Below are 20,565 nucleotides of genomic sequence, written 5' to 3' on the forward strand. Positions count from 1 at the left end.
ACACAGTTTTATAGCCCTTAGATTATTCTCTTCAGTGTCCTGAGGGTTATTTTACAGAAGCTGATTCTTCTGACATTTCAATGTTAAAATGACTTAACATATCACCCATTTCCTGAATGAGAGATGATGGACTCAGGGCACAGATTGAGGCATAATTTTTTTTTGACATGGTCAACGCAGCAATTTGCTTTGCTTGGCTTTACACGTTTGTAACAAGGGTTTCGTTTTTCTTTCTTTCTCAATGGAGGTGGGAAAGGTGGGAGTAGTAGAAAGAAGACAATAAGTACCTGAAAATTAAAAACAATCATTTAACATATTCAGTAACAGCAGACATCATTTCCACCAAGAGAACAAGAGTCATTCCCTAACAGTTTGTTCCAGACTACGTGGGGGATGGATGGATGGAAGGGTGGGAAGGAGGGAAGTTCTTGCTATCTCAGCTTTGCATCTGGGAGAGTAATCACTAACTTTCAATAATTTCAGATCCGATTTTCCAGTTTGAGGTTTGCCCAAGCCCTTTGTCTTCTTTGTTTTCTCTTCCTGCCCCGCACCTTTTGGGCATTTCACCACTCACAGAAGGGAGAGAGCAAGGGAGACGCAGCATCAGCCTCTTTTCTGCCTTAGCAGCTCTCACCCAGGATCAGGCTGGAGAAGAGGTTCAAACTTGTAGCTAAAAATAAAAGCAGTTTGTTTCATCTGCCTGTGAAATCCCTGGGCCCCCATTAGCATGGATAATTGGAAGTTTACAGTATCATAAAGCCGGTAAGAGGAGGCTGTTGAGTACGGGCAGCTGCTGTGGTCTCCTTCCTTTTCATCAGGAGTGTAATGGCCTCTGGGGGCCATAGCTGCTGACTCAGCTGCTTGTTCACACAATACCCTTGCTGGGACTTTTTATTTGGTGGAGACGTTTTCTTCTGGGACAGACCTATCTTCATTAACAGCTCTCTTGGTTCAGAGGTGGTACTAATGTTGTGATTAACTTTCATTATATCCTGACTCTTCCCTTATCCCTCGAATAAGCCAAAGTGCTCCCTAGGGCAAGACGTAGGTGTCATCAGGAAACCAATTTATTTTAAATATTAAATGTTAAGAGAAGCCAGAAGGGGTGTAGATAGAGGGCTGGCCTGGGAGTCAGGATGACCTGAGTTCAGACTCCCCTGTGACATTTTCTGCTCGGGTGGTCCTGGGTAAATTGCTTAATCTCCCTGGGGGTCAGTCTCCTCATCTTTAAATGAAGATATTGGATACCTGTGAGATCCCTTTTATCTGCCTCTGTGATACCACCTTTCACCCATGCTGGTTGTGTGACCCTGGGAAGTCACTTAACTTCTCAGTGCTCTAAGGTCACTCTCTTAAGGCCCCACCATTGGCAGAGCATTTTCAGGTTTGCATTATTAAGGGGGATTTCCCCTTGGAACCGCCTTTCTCAAGGATATCATGATCAGTACCCCCAGCAACCAATCAAACAAAAACCGGATAAAATGACGTTGGGGTCATTTGTACCCCATTTTTTTCTTTTTTACTTAGATGGGTTAGGGGCTGTTAAGTTGAATGTTTCTCTACTAAGAATCTCATGAGAGCCATGACTGTATTTGTTTGACATTTGAATATGCTTACATAGATCTATTAGTTCATTCTTTAGCAATATTACAATTAAATTCTGTGATTGTTACCCTCAAGGCAACTGGTTATGGATTTTTAAAAAATTCAGTTTGGTCCTAATTCTTATTCCAGAAATGAACCACAGAGAGGGGATGGCTCCATACAATGAAGAGATGAGAACTGGGAGGACTCCTAGATATTTTGGTTGGGGCAAAATTGGAAAAATCCAGACTTAAGGGCGTTGAGTAATTCTGCAGAAATATGATGATTATTGGAATGTTTCAAAGCCAGCCAACTCCACAGGAACAGTGTCATAAACGAGGTACACCTTCTCCACAACTTTTAGTCCTAGAGAGTTGCCTAAAGGTCTAAGAGGTTAAGGAACTTGCCCAGGGCCACACAGCCAACATGTGTCAGGCACCAATGTGTGTCTTGAACCAGAATTCAGTTGCCAGTGTTGTTATCCTCTTTTTTTCTATATAGTAAACTAAGTCTCAGAGTTTGAGAATCGCCCAGAATCTCATGGCTATTGAATAGTGACACTGGGAATATGAACTCAAGAAACCCTTAAAGTAGCTCTTTTTCTGAGTCCCAATTTCTTTTTTAGAGTTCAGTGCTCACAAAGGTTGAGACCTTGAGCTGGAGCTCAAGGTTTGCCACAGAGCAACTTTTTCTTATCTCCGCTTTTTGGCCTACTTCCTTCCAATCCATCAATGCTACCTTTGCAAAAGGGTGACATTTGAATGCTTTATAATTAGATTTAATTACCATGGATCCATGAAACTTGGCATAAGGCATCCTGAAAAGATGACTAAGGAAAGGGAACAAATGAAAAAAAATTTTAAAAACAGTATAGAGCAGTGGTCTCCAAATTTTTAGATTGTGCACCCTTACCAGTAAAAACATTTTGTGCATGTATCCTCAGTAAATATTTGTTTATATTATATATGTTTTACAGTACTGATCATTATCTACATTATAAAATGGAAGTTAAAAAAGGATAAGCTAAAGGTAAAATAATATTTTATTCTAGAATCCATAGGGAGCCACTGGAATTTTTTGAGTAGGAAAGTGACATGGGCTGCACTTGAGGAATCTCACTTTGGTAGCTGTGTAAAGGAGTAAGGAGAAATTGGAGGCAGAAATCATGCAGTAGTCCAGGTAAGAGAGACTAAGGAGAGTAGTGGCTATGTGAGTGAAGAGAAAGTAACAACTATAAGATGTAGAAGCAGAGATGACAAGATTTGGCATCTGATTGGATATGTGGGATTAGGGAAAATAAGGAATCTAGGATAACATCAAAGTTGAGAACCTGGGTGACTGATAGGAAGTTGGTACTCTCAATATGTAATTGAATATAAAATATTGAGTTGTTTTGCATGCTACTATTTAGAAGTAATTCTGGACTGGTGGAGAGAGTGATGCCTGAATGCCACCTGAAAAGGGAGTGATTGAATGGAGAGTTTTAGAGAGAAAATATATTCCTCATCCCTGCTTTGAGAGAGGACATGCATGATTCCACACTCACTTGGGGATTGATTCCAGACATGTAGAGAGAGGAATACAGAAACATAGGAGAAAGCCTGCTTTTCAAAGCGTTCCTGATTTTCAGCTTATTTCTTTAGACATTTTGAGGAATTTCCTTTGGGTGAAATTAGTGTCTTTTTCTTGGGAGCTGAGATATCTGGCTCCCAGTGAGGAAGCTAATTCACTCTGTATTTTCTGGAATATTCTAATCTGGCTTTACTTAATATTCCCCATTTGTGACGATCTTCTGTGTAACTAGCATTTGGTGGGAATGACTCAAGTCTATAGATGTAACCTTGGGAATATCTCCCCCTTTTCCTTTGAGGAATAGCAATCAGCAAAGCTAGAAGTTTTGATGCTTTGAATTACAAAAAAAATCATTTCCCTAGATTGGAAATATTCAGTGGGACAGATAATTGTAAATCTAGTCTGGTACTCCTCTTTCTCAGAAGAGGGAGGCAATCCTAACAGCCCCTTTTCCTACTCCTTTCCAGACAGGAATCAAAGGGAGAGGAGTGGGCAAGACTTCAAAGTACCTCCCAGTGAGCTACATTTAGACAAGCCAGGGAGACATAAAAAAAAAAAAACTACATTGAACAGCACACACTTTTGAAATAGAAATAGGGAAGTTTGGAAAAGAGATGGATTTGCAGAGAAAGGTAATTAGTCCAATTTTGAACATGTCGGTTTGAGATGCCTACAGTACCTCAGGTTCAAAATGTCAGAGGCATTTTGTGATGAGGTACTGAAGATACTAGGACTGAATATTTTTATCTGGGAGGCATCTACATGGATGATAACTGAACTCACAAAATCTGATGGAGTAACTAAGAGGCAGAATATCAGTAGAGAAGAGAAAGAGGCCCTGGACAGAACCTTGGAGAACACCCATAGTTAGGGGGTGTGAGATGAATGATGATTCAACAAAGACGACTGAGGAATGGGCAGACAGGAAGGAGGTAAACCAAGAGAGAGTCGTGTCACAAAACCCAGAGAAAGGAGAGTAAGTATCAACCTTTGGGACCCAACCCATTGGTAGCTGAGACACAGACTCATAGCAACAATGCCACATTTGGATGTGAACTTGATGAGACCAATGCTATATAGAAACTATGTTAATCCTGAGCCCCCTCATTAAAAGAAACTGAGAGATGGTATAGATGAGAGTATACCCCTGAGGCACTGGGGGAAATATTTGTAATTCTTTCTTTGTTGTATCTTTGAAATAAATAAACCTTGTGTGTGTGTGTGTGTGTGTGTGTGTGTGTGAGAGAGAGAAGAGAGAGAGAGAGAGAGAGAGAGAGAGAGAGAGAGAGAGAGAGGGGGAGAGAGAGAGAGAAAAGGGGGAGAGAGAGAGAGAGAGAGAGAGAGAGAGAGAGAGAGAGAGAGAGAGAGAGAGAGAGAAAGGGGGAGAGAGAGAGAGAGAAAGGGGGAGAGAGAGAGAGAGAAAGAGAGAGAGAGAGAGAGAGAGAGAGAGAGAGAGAGAGAGAGAGAGAGAGGAGAGAGAGAGAGAGAGAGAGGAGAGAGAGAGAGAGAAAGGGGAGAGAGAGAGAGAAAGGGGGAGAGAGAGAGAGAGAATTTGGTAATTTAGAAGAGAAATGTTTCAACTGAAGTTAAGGAGGGGGTTGAGAACTGTGACAATTTTACCAATTTTAGGACATAAAAACCTCATAACCATATGCCAAAAAACAGAAATTATCAATGCGTCCTTTTCAGATCATAATGCAATAAAAACTACATTCAATAACGGGCAATTGAAAAATAGATTAAAAATTATTTGGAAACTAAATAATCCTAAAAAATAAATGAGTCAAAGAACAAATAATAGAAATAACCAATAATTTCATTAAAGAAATTGAGAACAATGAGATAATATACCAAAAAAACTGTGTATAGCAGCTCTATTTGAGGTGGCAAAAAAGGAGAAACTAAAAAGAGACCCATTGATTGAGCAAAGTCTAAGTTGATGAATGTAATATAAGAAATGAGGAAATCGTTAATTTCAAAAAGACACGGAAAGACATATGAATTTATATAGAATCAATATTATAAAATGAACAACTTCAAAGACTTTATAAACTGGTGAAGAAGTGCAACTGCTCATGCACCCACTTCCTCCTCCACCATAGCCAATCTCAGGCTTGTCTCCAGCACCCCATCTATTTCAATACTCTCCCACTCCACTCCTATCCAGAGCTGGTCTTCTATGGCTACACCAAGATGGATCACTCAAAGCAGAAAGGATAATACTCAACATGGCCCAGGCATCCACAATAGTTATACAAAGAAACTTACAACACCATCCACAGAATGCCCACATTCCATTTTACCAATCATACCACCTAGGAAGAACTAAAAATTTACAGGTCCCTAGAAGCGTCTCTGTAAATAGCTGCACAAAACCCCTGAATTTTACCACAACATCAATATTCAATATTGCCCCATCTTCTTCATAAGAATATAATGAAATACTTTATCAAAAGCCTTGCAAAAACCTAGATGAACTTTATCCACAGCAATCCCTTCATAATTCTATAGAAAAAGGAAAAGAAGTATTGGTTATAATTCTTCTTTACAACATGACTGATGTGAAAATATGTTTAATAGGAATGTATATGCAGAGCTTATATCAGATTGCACCCCGTCTTGGGGAGGGAGGGGGAGAAAATTTAAAACTCAAAAGCTTATGGAAGTAAATGTTGAAAACAAAAATTAATTAACTTAAAAAAAAGAAAAAGGAAAGGGCAGTCTGGCATGACCTTTTCTTGATGAAATCATAGTCGTTCTTTGTAATCACTGTTTCCTTTTATAGCTAGATGTTTGCTAACCATGTATTTAACGATCTGTTCTAGAAATTTCCCAGGAATTGAAGTCAAACTCATTGGCCTACAGTTTGCAGACTGTTCTCTTTTTGTATTTGAGCACTGGGACATTTGTCCTTCTCTGACCTTGCAGAACTGCCTTGTTTTTCATGATCCATCAGTAGTGTTATCAGGGCTCCCAATTTTGATGCCCTAAGCACTAGACTGGAGGTGAGAAAACCTGGATTCTAGTCCTGTCACTAACTACCTTTATATCAGTAGGTGAATTATTTACTCTCCTTGGTCGTCAATTTCCACATCTGTTAATTGGAGTTTAGACTTGGAGACCATTTAGGTTCTTTCCAGCTCTATTATGCTAACACTTTGATTTTTCTGGAACTTGGTTACCTTGGTTCTCTCTGTGGGCTGCTGGGGAGATGGTTTTTATCCCTCATTCCCCTTCTCAGCCCCCTACCAGAAACTGGAGATGGGAATCTAACCACTAGCTCCTGCCAGTTCTTTGCAATTTGGTTGCCTCATTTTCTAATATTGGGCTGTTCTTTTTTTCTTTACATCAATTTATTTTGGTTTATCAACAATCACTTCCATAAGCTTCTGAGTTTCAAATTTTTCTCTTCTTCCCTCCTCACCTCCCTCCCCAAGACGGCACGCAATCTGATATAGGCTCTACATATACATTCCTATTAAACATATTTCCACATTAGTGATGTTGTAAGGAAGAATTAGAACCAATAGGGGGAACCACAAGAAAGAACAAACAAAACAAAACAGAAAAAAAAAGAGCAAACAGTGTGCTTCGATCTGCATTCAAACTCCATAATTCTTTCTTTGGATGTGGATAGCATTTTCCATCATGAGGCCTTCGGAGATGTCTTAGATCCTTGTATTGCTGAGAAGGCATAAGTCTATCAATATTAGTCATCGCACAGTGTGACTGTTACTGTGTACAATGTTTTCCTGGTTCTGCTCACTTCACTGAGCATCAGACTATACAAGTCTTTCCAGGTTTTTCTGAAGTCAGCCTGTTCATCATTTCTTATAGCACAATAATATTCCATCATATTCATATACCACAACTTGCTCAGCAATTCCCCAACTGATGGGCATCCTCACAATTTCCAATTCTTTGCCACCACAAAAAGAGCTGCTATAAATATTTTTGTACATGTGGGTCCTTTTCCTATTTGTATGGTCTCTCTGGGATATAGCCCTAGAAGTGCTATTGCTGGGTCAAAGGGTATTGCACTTATATCCTTTGGGCATAGCTCCAAATTGCTCTCCAGAATGGTTGGATCATTTCACAACTCCACCAACAATGCATTAGTGTTCCAATTTTCCCACATCTTCTCCAACATTTATCATTTTCCTGTTTTGTTATGCTGGCCAATCTGGTAGGTGTGACGTGGTACCTCAGAGTTGTTTTGATTTGCATTTCGGCTCTAGCTGTTCTTGAGGTGTAACACACCTGCCCTCCTACCTGAAAGACTCTGTGTAATAGCAGAATAATGGAGTGTTTAAAGGTAAGGAACTTGGAAGGTGTGCAGGTTGTATGAGGCCACATAGTAAAATCCAGGGCAAACAGGAAGATGGTTTTCTGCTCCAACCCTTAAACAATCTTATCCCCCATAGCCCTTGGTCTAAAGACTCTTTTAAGAATAACTTTGATTTTCCATTGCTGTCTCCTAACTTTAATTTCCAACCCTGAAAAACTTCTTTGGATTTACCAGCGTCTGCTGTTCATGACAATGGGTGAATATTGCAGAGAAGGGAGAGGCATCAGGATGCCAGACTCTGAGTCAGAAAGACTGCCTCCTGATAAATACTGGCTCTGTGACTGTGGGTAAAGTCATTTAACCTCTCAGTTTAAGAGCAGGGATGGGTGGGTGATCCTCATTAGTAGTGGGAATGTCTTCACTGGGAGTTGCCTATGCCAACAAAATCACAGGTCTGGTCCAATATTACAGCAAAAGGAAGGGCACCTATGACAATGATGTCATGTGCTAAGTAAAGTTCTGATGGAACTTTTTGGTCTTGGCTGAAATACGACTGTTTTAGGCATCAGCAGGCCTAACATAATGGATGTACCAGCAAGCAGAAAGACACCCTAAAACATACAGTGGAAAAGAAAATGGAGCAGCAAGACTTCTATGTGGTCCAAAAACTGGAGAACTTATCTATGTACAACTGAAAGGGTAGACACCATAGCCAGCCCTCTGCTAGGTGGGAATTTAGCCCCTTCTATCAGATCCTACATCCTTTCTCTCCACATCCTGGTTCATTTTGCATCTTGGCAGGCTATAATAGCTCCATCAAAAACTTTATTTTTTCTTCCCCTGTTTAAAGAACTATAGACAGCCTAATACTAAGAAATAAAGGCAAGCAACGCAGATGACAGATGACCAAGAGGTTGGGCTAGGGTATCTAGGTGGCTGAAAACATCTGGGTGTGCTGACTTGATTGACGACACTTGCTTTAGGAAAACCAGGTGTTTCCCTTGGCCAAAATGGGTCTGTGAACTTGCCTTTAATAAATATTTTGATAATTGCACTTCGATGTAATTGGTCTCCTTGCTATGCATTTTGTTTTATATATTTAAAAACATGGGGGCAGCTAGGTGGCACAGTGGATAGAGCACTGGCCCTGGAGTCAGGAGGACCTGAGTTCAAATCCAGCCTCAGACACATAACACTCACTAGCTGTGTGACCCTGGGCAAGTCACTTAGCCCCAACTGCCTCACCAATAAACAAACAAACAGATAGGTAGATAGATAGGTGGATAGATAGATAGATAGATAGATAGATAGATAGATAGATAGATAGATAGATAGATAGATGGATGGATGGATAGAAGGATAGATAGATAGATAGATAGATAGATAGATAGATAGATAGATAGATAGATAGATGGATGGATAGAAGGATAGATAGATAGATAGATAGATAGATAGATAGATAGATAGATAGATAGATAGATAGATAGATAGATAGATGGATGGATGGATAGAAGGATGGATAGATAGATAGATAGATAGATAGATAGATAGATAGATAGATAGATGGATGGATAGAAGGATAGATAGATAGATAGATAGATAGATAGATAGATAGATAGATAGATAGATAGATAGATAGATAGATAGATAGATGGATGGATGGATAGAAGGATGGATAGATAGATAGATAGATAGATAGATAGATAGATAGATAGATAGATAGATAGACAGATAGAGACAGATGATAGAAAGATAGATAGATGATAGATAGATAGACAGATAGACAGATAGATAGATAGATAGATAGATAGATAGATAGATAGATGGATGGATAGAAGGATAGATAGATAGATAGATAGATAGACAGACAGACAGACAGACAGACAGACAGACAGACAGACAGATAGATAGATAGATAGATAGATAGATAGATAGATAGATAGATAGATAAAAACATGATTTTGAGGTGGGGCGCTATCCAGAAGCCTCATACTAAGTTCCTATCCATAAGACTGCTAAAGGAGACCATGACACCCCCCCCCAAAAAAAAGGTGACGAATTCCTGGCTTAAAAGAATGTTGATTCAAATAAGACTTGATTCAAATAAGACTTGAGAAAAAGCTGGCTTCATAGACAGGGTTATACCTGTAAAGGAAGAGAAACCCCAAATGATAATCTAAGTCCTAGGAAGTGATCTTACAATTTTTTTTTTCGTGCTGTGATCTAAGGTAAGGTGTATTTCAACGCCTTAGCAGGACCTTCCCTGAAGCAGTGCATTCATTGTGGCTTTATCCCCATCTGCTGGTACCATATGAAAATGACTCCATCCCACAGAGGTGCAGAAAAGATCAGGTCAGTAGCCTGACTCTTAACTTTAGAAGTCCCGGCCAGGGTACAGGTTAGAGTAAGTAAAATAATGAAGGAGTTTCTGGAACAGAGGGAAAGGGCTTTGGAGTAGGATCCTTTTACTCCGAAAGTTAGGGAATATGGTCTTGAGCCTCACACTTAGACCCTCTACTATCATGCCAGTTCTTCCTTTAAGTTTAGAGCTTTCCAACATGGAAAACCTAGACCACGGTGGTGCTGGGGAATGAAAAACAATAACTAAAATTATTGGATGTTTTAGCACAATTCCATAAATCAATGCACTTTTTTAATGAGAAAGTTCCAAGTTAATGTAAAAGCAACACTGAACAGATAATTTGGGCCAAGGGAATGTATCACAGAAATTACTTAGTATGGCATGTGAGAAGTATAATTTCCAGAATAATTTTGGTATTTTAAAAATACCATAATAGCTGTTATATTTCTCAATGCCATTCATTTTAATAAAGCTAGCTTCCCCCTCAAAAATCTCAAAACCAAAAATACTTGCAACTTTTCAGTAATTTTCAGCAATTAAAATCCAACCTAGTTTTCTGAAATGTTTGTCTTTTTTTAAGTGCAATAATATCCTTTCTTGATGCATAAATACACAACCAGCTTATAGATGAAACCCATTAAAGAAGCTGAAACTGGTACAAGTAAAGACAGTTTAAGTAATAAGAGAATTGCCCATGTGTGAAGACCTTTGTAATTAATTGAGAAATTAAAATATTCCTCATGCATTACAAATGAGTTAAGCAATAGATGTAGTTATATACGCTAATTTGTTTATATATGTATGACAGGTTGTTGAAACTGATAGGGCAGTTGCAAATCTACTGATGGCAATACCCCATCAGGAGGAATTTGCAGTAAAATCGCTGGACTTTTAGAAATGGAAATGATATAATGGGGGAAAATTGTATTGGAATCAGCACCTATGGTGCTCAGTGTCCAAATGAAATATAGGTCTATAAGCACTAGTGTGTGTAACTTAGACACATTGCTTCATACACAATTACCTGTATCAAAGAATAAGTGCCATATCCAATTTTCAAAGTTGTTAAAAGAAGAAATCAACTTCTTAAGCAGTTCATTATGTGATATTTTTGGAGAAAATTGCTTGCTTTTAATAAGCAGAACCAAATTTTTAAAAAATCTTACCAGCTAGATAAAAATGTAATGAGATAGAGGTAGAGGAGAGGACACTTTGATAGCATTATAAAATATGTTGGCTTTCTCATGCCAAAGTAGTTTGAAGAATGTTTGAGCTAAGAGACAATCATCACCATTTTTCTTCATGATTATTATAATAAAGATGAAGCAAATTCATTTTTCTAACAAATTTCCTCCTGAAACCTTATTTTTAAAATGGATATTCTCAGTAGTTAATGAATGCAACGACCTCAAATTCACATTTGGTTACTCAATAATAAAGTGACTATTTATAAGAAAGTTAAAGTCATGGATAATAAATTGTGAAATATTCATGTATTTCATAATCTAAAAAAAAATCTGCCTTGAAAATATAAGAGAAAGCAAAACTCTGCCTTAATCACTTTAATTAATCACTTGACCCAGTCTACAGGAGCAGTTCTCATTTTAAAGAATTAGTTGTCTCTAAAAACAAATTTATTAGGAACCTGTAAGCCATGTTTAGGCATTTAAACCTAAAAAGCTTATTGTGTTGTGTTTCCAGATGAGTAAGGAGTTCTCCATTTTATCAAAGTGATACAAATCTTACTAGTGTTTGTAACATCTCATTTGAATGAAATGGGGTTTTCTGCTACAGCCATTAAAAACACCAAGTGTCTGTGTCAAATAGTGATTGAAAAAGAAGTAACAATGACACCATATTTTGAGAAACTTGGTAGGGCAGAGTCAAGATGGCTGAGTATTACGAATCAATGGGATTGAGCTCCCCTCCACAATTTTCTCTAAACAGATCTAGAAAATGTACTAGACTGAATCTTTTTTTTTTAAGGCAATTGGGGTTAAGTGACTTGCCCAGGGTCACACAGCTAGTAAGTGTCAAGTGTTTGGTCTGAGGCTGGCTTTGAACTCAGGTACTCCTGACTTCAGGGCCAGTGCTCTATCCACTGCGCCACCTAGCTGCCTCCCCTGGACTGAATCTTGATGAGGAAAACCAGAAGGGCAGAAAATGTATGGCATCTCATAGAAACTCAGTACATAAAACCAAGCCTATCCATCTAATTAATATTATCATTATGGTTATCATTTCATAAGTCATCCACATGAGCATTATAAATAACCTACTACTTGTTCTACATGTTATAAATTACAAACTTTAACATTCTAATAGAAATATAAAGTATGAAGTATGAGCTTTAAAAAATTACTTTAGTAAGCAGACGGGTGGTAGGTATTGTTGTATAATGTTTGGAAACTGCTGCTTTAAATGATCCCCTTAAATAGGTACAAGCAGAATGACGGTTCAGAAGGAAACCTAGAAGAGGACTTCAAGGAAGGGCTGCATTTTAAGAGAACTAAAGAAGGAAAGCAATGGAATTTTTAATAGGGGAATGAAGGGGAAGCAGCGCAGAGAACTGTAATATGGGAGGGATAGGAGGAGATAAAGATGATACTCTACAAAAGAGATTTTTTCTGAAAATAAATAGAGCATTTATTAAACACTTACTAGGTGCTGTGCTAAAATCCTGTAGGATGGTGGGGTACAACTAACCAGAATGAACAATTAGAATGGCAACTGAATGTTATCAAAGCTCCTTGTAACAGTCCTAATGAGATAATGTCTTGCAGAGAGACTTGGGCACTCATATATTTCAGTCTTGGTGGTTTATGGAAAGGATTCTTCAAGAAAGATTCAGAGAAGGTTCTGCTGTTTTGGCAGAAAGAAAGGCACAATCTGCCATGAGCTGATCAGGATCTGGGTTTATGTCCAAAGCCTATGTCTAAAACATTCACCAGATTCTGGTTCTTGACTGCGATGACAAAGTCTCAAGTTTCTTAGTTTACAAAGGCTGACAGTGAAGGAGCTATGTGAACAAAGCAATATTTTGTCGCAAATGGATTCTTCAAAGATCAGAGAAGGTGAGGTATTCAATTTACTTTTTCTTTTATTATAAAAGTAAAATAAAAAATAGCATTTATAAATCCAACATTTCTCCTTTAAAGTATTTGATCTAAAAAAATTATTTACAATAGTAAAATGCAGAAATAGTGGAAAATACCATTTTCAGCATTGATTAGACCAATGTTTAAATATTCACTGAAATATACATATTCCTTTCTTTCAAATCATGAAAACCAAAAGCAATGAGCTTTTAAAAAATTGTACATTGAGTGAGTCCCACTTCAAAATACTTTTTTCTTAATTTCTTTATAATTTGAGTGAGTAACTGTACTACAAAAAGCTAGAGAGAGTATCCTTGTGGGCACTCCCCAAGTCTTTCAAGGGAAGTGGGTATGCAGCATAGGAACAGCAGGACAAAAACAGAAAGCACTTCATTGGCAGCCAAAAAGGTTTGGTAAGACCCATTCCCCTAAAGAAGGTACCACCCTGACCCTGGTTCTGCTTACTAGACTTATCTTGTACATGAACCAAACTAAAGTTAGTTTAAGAAGTAAGAAGGAAGTTGAAGATCCTGGTTTTAATCCAAAATCGTTCAAACCAGTTCCTCTGAGCACCTTGAACTTCCTTTCCTTTGACTGGTGAAATGGCATTTCAGGATTTTCGTTTCCATGGTGTACTGTAAATCCTTGACGATGTGGTTAAACTTTGCCTTCGATTGATGCTTCCTGTCCATAGTCGCGAGGCATTTTGTTGAGTGTTATCAATGGGCTGGGGCTGGTCAGAGACTCAGTAAAGCTGAGTTTACGGAAGGAGGTCTCTACCCCACTGTCACAGACACTTTCATTGTCTTGGAGTTTACAAAATTCACCTGCGGAGGGGAAGACAGAGCATAGTGGTTCAGTGCTGGACAGCTCTCATGGCCTAGGCTTGCATGGAACTATTAACCATAACTAGGTCTGTACAATTGACACTGAATTCCCCTTTTTATTTCTGCCACTGCCTGCCTCTCAACTTTCACTTTTCCCCCATCATATACCTAAGGAAACCAAGGAAACATCTACTAAGCACCTACCCTAACACAAAGCACTGCAACAGTAAATAAATGGAAGGAAGTCCCCCCTTTGAAGAACTTTGAAAAGCAGAAACATCTGCCTAACAAACACACTCTGCTTCTCTCAAAACATAATTGCAATGGGGGCAGCCAGGTGGCACAGTAGATAGAGCACTGGCCCTGGAGTCAGGAGAACCTGAGTTCAAATCTGACCTCAAATACTTATTAGCTGCGTGATCTTGGACAAGTCACTTAACCCCAACTGCCTCAAAAAACCCCCAAACAAACCCAAAACATCATTGCAATTAAAATGAAACAAGAAGGGAAGCACAGAGGGGAATTCTTATGTTGGATTTCTCCTGCGCATGGGCACAGCACTGGTTCTGAGTCTCAAAAGAGACTTTAATTTGATATTCACTGCATGTGAAGCTGATGTGATTAATAAAACAAAATCGTTTTTCCCAGTCTATTTTATGATGGATGGTCAATGGCTAAGGAAGTACTTGAGCACTTGGTCTGCAGCAGCTAGGTGGCTCAATAGACAGAATGGAACAGGAACCACACAGTAGACTTTTTACTGAGTGTTCTACATACCAAATAGTCAACACTATTTTCTGTCTTTGAACTATTCTGATAAAACAGTCTGTTTTTCTTTGAGTATTTTGGTCGTATCCAACTCTTTGTGACCTCATTTGGGATTTTGTTGGCAAAGATTCTGGTGTAGTTTGCTATTTCCTTCTCCAGCTCATTCATCAGAAGAGAGACTGAGGCAAACAGGGTTAACTGAATTGCCCAGAGTCACACAGCTAGTAAATATCTGAGGCCAAATCTGAACTCAGGAAAATGAGTCTTCCTGACTTCAGGCCTGGCACTCCATCCACTGTGCCACCTAGCTGCCCATTTGATAAAATATGGTATGATTTTTTAATTTTAATGAGACCATTCTGGAAAAATTAAGCCAAATTTCTCCTTAAAGGGAGACCTCTGTAGGAGTATGAACAACTTTCATGAGTTACTTGAATGTTCTATTTGGGTGGCCAAACATTTTCAAACTCGAATCAAATGGTGCTGCTAGATCTGTGCAAATTTCAGTGGCGTGTCTGACTTGAGGAAATAACCCTAAATAAATAAAGCTCATTATGCACTTCACCCATTATCTGGTGTTTCCTTAACGGTTTTAGAATAGATCAGCACAATGCTGGTAGTCCAGGAAACTGGGCTCTCACCCTGCAAGAGGGGCACCCATACAACTGGCCCACTTTCAATGATATTTTAAAACTAAGTATATGATAGATGCCCTGCTAGTTTTCTCTGTTAATCCAGAAGACTACTTTTATCGCTGTGATTCCTACTGAGCCAGCTTAAATTTAAGGTACCTCAGAGGCACAGAGAATGTGAGCCATTTCATTCTCAGAGAACAGCCTCCTCGGGGTTCCATCATTAAAACTCTTCCTGATTCCTGATCCTTTTATCTGGAGGTGCCATTCTAAAGGTGAGCAGTACCCAGCCCTGGAAACCTTGTAGAGAAATGCAATCCTGCATCTAAGGAGAGATTCTTTACTGGCGTCCACAGACCAACGTGAATAGATTTCAAGGTGGGAGGTGAAGGGTGTGAACTTAGATGGGAAAAAAAACTACATCTTTATCTCAATACAATTGATTTGATTTGTAATCCACCTAATTTATTTTATGCACTAAAAACATTGTTCTGAGAAGGGGGTGTCCCAAGGCATCCAGGACACAACTAGGCCCCCTGATCTACTCTTGCCATTAGAATTGCACTGGTTCAAACAGCTGCTTCTTCATTAATCTGCAAACTTGGGGGCATTCAAGCTGGCTGCTCCTAAAGTTCCTCCTTCTAGGAGCTAAAGATCTTTTGCTTGCCAGCTCTACTGGCAATGGCAATGGAGAGATGTCACCATTATACAACCTGTCCAATGCACCCCAGGGCACAGGAAGAAAACTGAGCCAGGAGCCAGAGGCTCTGTCTTGATCCTATTAATAATTAACTAAGTGACCTCAGACTTTATTTCCTTCCTCTATAAAATGAAATGGATTAGCTGAGCCCCCACGTCTCTGAGCTTCAAAATTCTGTGCCTCTAGAGAGGCAATGGGGCATCTAGGTGGTGCAGTCAGTACAGCACTGGCCCTGGAGTCAGGAGGACTTGAGTTCAAGTGCAGCCTCAGACACTTACTAGTTGTGTGACCCTGGGCAAGTCACTTAACCCTGTTTGCCTCACTTTCCTCATCTATCAAATGAGCTGGAGAAGAAAATGGCAAACTACTCCAGTATCACTGTCAAGAAAACCCCAAATGTGGTCATGAAGAGTTGGACATGAATAATTGATTAAACAACAGCAAAGGGTGGGAATTCCTCCCCTGTGACAACCGAGGTTAAGAATGACTAATTTAGGGGCAGTTAGGTGGCGCAGTGAATAGAGCTCTGGCCTTGGAGTCAGGAGGACCTGAGTTCAAATCCAGCCTCAGACACTTAATACTTACTAGCTGTGTGACACTGGGCAAGTCACTTAACCCCATTGCCTCACCAAAAAAAAAAAAAAGAATGACTAATTTAGGAAGTCCAAGGTCAGGGAGCAGGGGAACTATTCACACAGGAATACCTAGACTGTGTATCATCCCCCCATCCTCCCAAGACACAGCATTTCAAGTTTGTAATCATTCTCATACCTAACTGCTGTCTTATGGAGGAGGGTGATGGGGGCAGAGAATAGATCTGCTTCGTAGGCTGCTCTTTGATTCCAGATGGATTTACTGAGGCATTGAAGGCCTTCTGGATGACTTCAATTGCTTCGGTATAGCCCATCTGTCCTAGGGCATCTACCAGTTCCCTTATCGTTCCCCCAGAGACCTGTGAGAGAGAAGGGTAAAAATAGCATTTCTTTGTGAGAAACACTGCAATTTCTTTAACGGAACAAAGTGCAAATCTTCCCCATCTGGCTGCAAGTTTCAATGTCCTGTCTCTCCCCGACAGCCTCCCGCCCTCTCTCTTGCCACTGTCACCCCACACACCGGAGGGACAGAACCACCACTGGTCAGATGCAAATCATCAGAGCAGAGTGAGGAAGAAAATGTATGCTTCTTGAAAAGAATTCAGTTTCCTGTTTCGTCTCTTGAAGACCACTCAGGAAATCAGGGAGGCTGTTTATAGTGAGCACAGAGAAAGAAATGCTGAGACAGTGAAACCTCCACATCGAGTGGGGCTTGGAGGGTTTCCCTGCAGAAGTAAAGGCTACAGTTATTGTAAAACTGCAGCTGGAGAAGGAGTTTTCAAAGGAAAGACAAATGACTTCATCCCCATCTTGTTTCTATAGTCTGTATCAAGCTACACTCTGAATTCTTAGAAACAGAGTCATCAGCAGGACCTTGGGCTTCATGGGAACCCACTTCTCGCTGTCCACACCTCTCATTGTCCACACTACCCTCTGACATTTTCCACTGGGCAAGAATGGGCATGTTGTTTATAGTCCAACCCGCTTATTCAATCGAGCAAGGGTGCTGAGCTGGGAGGAATATTGGGAGCTGCTCTCTTCTCTCCTCCTCTTTCCTTTGTCTCTCTCCTACACTCCCTTTCTTCTACTATCTTTCCTATGACCCTCTCTTCCCCATCTCTGCCTCCAAGAGGGTTCCAAGGATAAAAAGTCAATCCCTTGTTGGGAAGCAGGGATCCAACCAGGACAAGTTTCCAAATTTTCAAAAAGAGTCCTAGATCCCCAAGCTATCAGGTCAGCAACCCAGGAGCACAGAAGGTGGCGTGCACATGTTTTTCTAGAGCTACTGCCTCCTTCCCTGAAGGGACATGCATGAGACCCATCCTCATTTCATTACTAAGACCACTCCAAGCTCTCATCTTCCAAGCTTTCACCACCATCGAGTTCTAATGAACCCTGCTAATCAGGGTGGTTTGCACCATTCTGCAAAGACCTCGGTCTCTAGGCTGTGGTCAGAACATAAGACTGGCTAAAAAACTGATCAAAATGGGGGCGGCTAGGTGGTGCAATGGATAGAGCACGGGCCCTGAAGGCAGGGGGACCTAAGTTCAAATCCAGCCTCACACCAAACACTTGACACTTACTAGCTGTGTGACCCTGGGCAAGTCACTTAACCCCAACTGCCCCCCACCAAAGTTGGTCAAAATGAAGACTTGGAAGCTAATTTGTCAGCCTATAATGACCCAGTATAGACAGATAGAGGAATTTGAGACACATGGCCCAGGCACTTCTGGCAATATCTAAGAAATAGTCAAAGTGGAAGGAATATCATCTAGTCAAAGTCAGCCCTGGGTTTCCTAAGAGTAGAAATATTTTCATTTTGTGGGTTCTCCTTTTCAGCCCATCTCTAACACATTAAAGACTCAAGAGAAACAGGGTAAACTGAGTTGGGGCTAGACCACAATCACATAAAAAAGGATGACAATAAAGAAACTCTCTTCCTGACTGGGCAGCTGCACTGAGGCTTTATAATGTTTTGTTTCTAGACAGATGTTATCACAAATAGACAGATCCTTAATCACATCCAAACAAACAAACAAAAAACCTTTCTGGAGAACACTTGGTAGCTCAGCATTTTTGTACAGCAGTTATCCCTTCCACACTGCGGGGATTTGGGGTGTGGTACCCCTGCAATCCGGAAAATCCACATAAAACTTTTTGGCTTTCCCTTTGTACCAGAGAGGTCTGATTTTTTTTTCTTTTTCTTTTATAGGGTGTTCACAGTACTTTATTGTAAAATTTTGGTTAAATCTTTGGTCATAGGCTATGTTATCTAATACTATACCTATTTTTTATGCATTTCTGAGATTCTAAACTTCTTCTGTGTCACCTGCTGGCCTTCACGGGTCACCAGCAGCTCCTGGAAAACTCCCCCAAAATTCCCATTTGATTTCTTATGCCAACCTGTGACATACTGAAACCACAATAGGGAAAATCATGACGTGGAAGGCACAACTGTAGCCAGAAAAACAGTGGATAGGATGCTGGACTGGGCCTCAGGAAGACCTAAGTTTGTGTGAATCCTGTCTCAGACTCTCACTAGCTTTGTGACCCCGGTGGCCAAGTCATTAAACCTCTGACTCAGTTTCCTCATCTATAAAATGGGTATAATATTAGTACCTACCCTCACGAGGTTGTTGTAAGGATCAAAGGAGATAATATATGTAAAGTACTTTGCAGATGCTTAATGCTAACTATCAGAACTACTATCATTGTGTTCATCCTCTATATATTATTTTCTTAGAGGCCCTGGAAAACCTCAATATGCTTGAGAACAGCTTTTCAGAGGGAGGTGAGTTTATTATTCCCAGTTAGGATGCCTAGGTCATGAAGGTAAGCTAGTGACAAGAAGTGCCTTTCTTCCTCTGAGTTATGGGAGTGAGGGCAGGTAGAGGGAGCTCTGCCTCCTGACTAAGGATGGCTGAAGACAACTAAGACCAAACTCCAATGATCAAATGCTTAAAATGGGGCATCACCTCATAGTTGTCCATTAGAGTTTTGGAAGGAGCAGGACTCAGCCGGAAGGCGTTGTTAAGTATCCCCAGGCCTAATTTCTGCGCCAGGGTGGACCAGTTTTTGTCTGGATCAGGCATTTCTAATAACTTATAAAGCTGCAACTTTGCATCTTCATTCAGCTGTTTCATATCTCCTGAAGGGGATGAAGCCACAAGAGAGAAAGAATGGGTTAATGACCGACTGTTCATGACAGCATTGTTCTCTCATCATCTCACAGTGGAAGCAATCAGACTGCTTTACTTGAGGATCAGTCGGTATCCTGCTGAGCAAAATTAATATGTATTTCAGTAGTAGGTTAAAACTGGGCACTCTCCTTCCTCATGCCTCCAGGATCTTCAAACCCTAAATGAGAACTTGTGCTTGACACAGTTTGAAACATTTTTTCCCTAAAAAAAAAGCAATGATTTGCATTTTAAAGTATCATTCAAAGAAGAGGTTTGTATTCTATCACAACTTACCTTGTGCTAGTAAATCACTCGATGTTGACTCTGATTGGTATGGCTTTCCATTTAATATGTCATAGACCTGTTGGGAAGAAGAAAGGAAAATGTTACATACTAATGGGATTGTCTCGGGGGAAATCTCTTCCCGACATCTCAAGCTCACAGAGTCCCGTGCTTTCTTCACCTTCGCTATTCAAGCTAGCTCGTAGGAAAGAATGTGTAAATTCAGTCTGTGATGGGATGAGTGCTAGGTTCTCTATAGGTCTCCCAGTTGCTGTGAAGACCTCCTTACTGATCTGCAGGTGCAGGGACAGCAAAATGGACCAAAATCTACTATCATGAAAGCAGTCCCTTTGCTTGACCAGTGAGTGCCTGAAGCAATGATGGTGTCTGGGGATGCTGATGGCCCAGGGGTTCCTGCTCTCAGAAAGCCAGCTGGTGTGAAGGTGGGGGCTGCCTGGGCTCTACTGGTAATTGTCTATGCTGGAAGCCTCTGGAATTATAGAGCAGGATGATTAGTCTTACTGCCTCCTCTCTGGGACGCACCTGGGAACCTATTCCACACTGTGAAGCAAGCATGCATCTCCCTGCAGGGCTCCCTCCCCTAACCCTCAGGGGTCCTCGTGCTTTCTGACCTTCCCTACTAAAACTTGCTGTCACAGGCATGACTTGAATTCAGGTCT

The 20,565-nt window shown here is 40.3% G+C and overlaps 1 protein-coding gene across 1 annotated transcript in view; it reads right to left on the bottom strand.

Moving 5' to 3' along the window:
- Positions 1-12,888: 12,888 nt before the first annotated feature.
- NFKB1 (nuclear factor kappa B subunit 1) overlaps positions 12,889-20,565 on the bottom strand; it is a 159,613-nt gene continuing 151,936 nt past the window's right edge. The window contains 4 exon segments of the mRNA XM_020988300.2: positions 12,889-13,731; positions 16,603-16,783; positions 19,400-19,572; positions 19,898-19,964. Coding sequence (XP_020843959.1) covers positions 13,562-13,731; positions 16,603-16,783; positions 19,400-19,572; positions 19,898-19,964 — 591 coding nt within the window. The 3' untranslated portion in view covers positions 12,889-13,561.

The sequence above is a fragment of the Phascolarctos cinereus genome, unplaced genomic scaffold, assembly GCF_003287225.1.
Source record: "Phascolarctos cinereus isolate Bilbo 61053 unplaced genomic scaffold, phaCin_HiC Scaffold_9;HRSCAF=440, whole genome shotgun sequence".
Lineage (NCBI taxonomy): Eukaryota > Metazoa > Chordata > Mammalia > Diprotodontia > Phascolarctidae > Phascolarctos > Phascolarctos cinereus.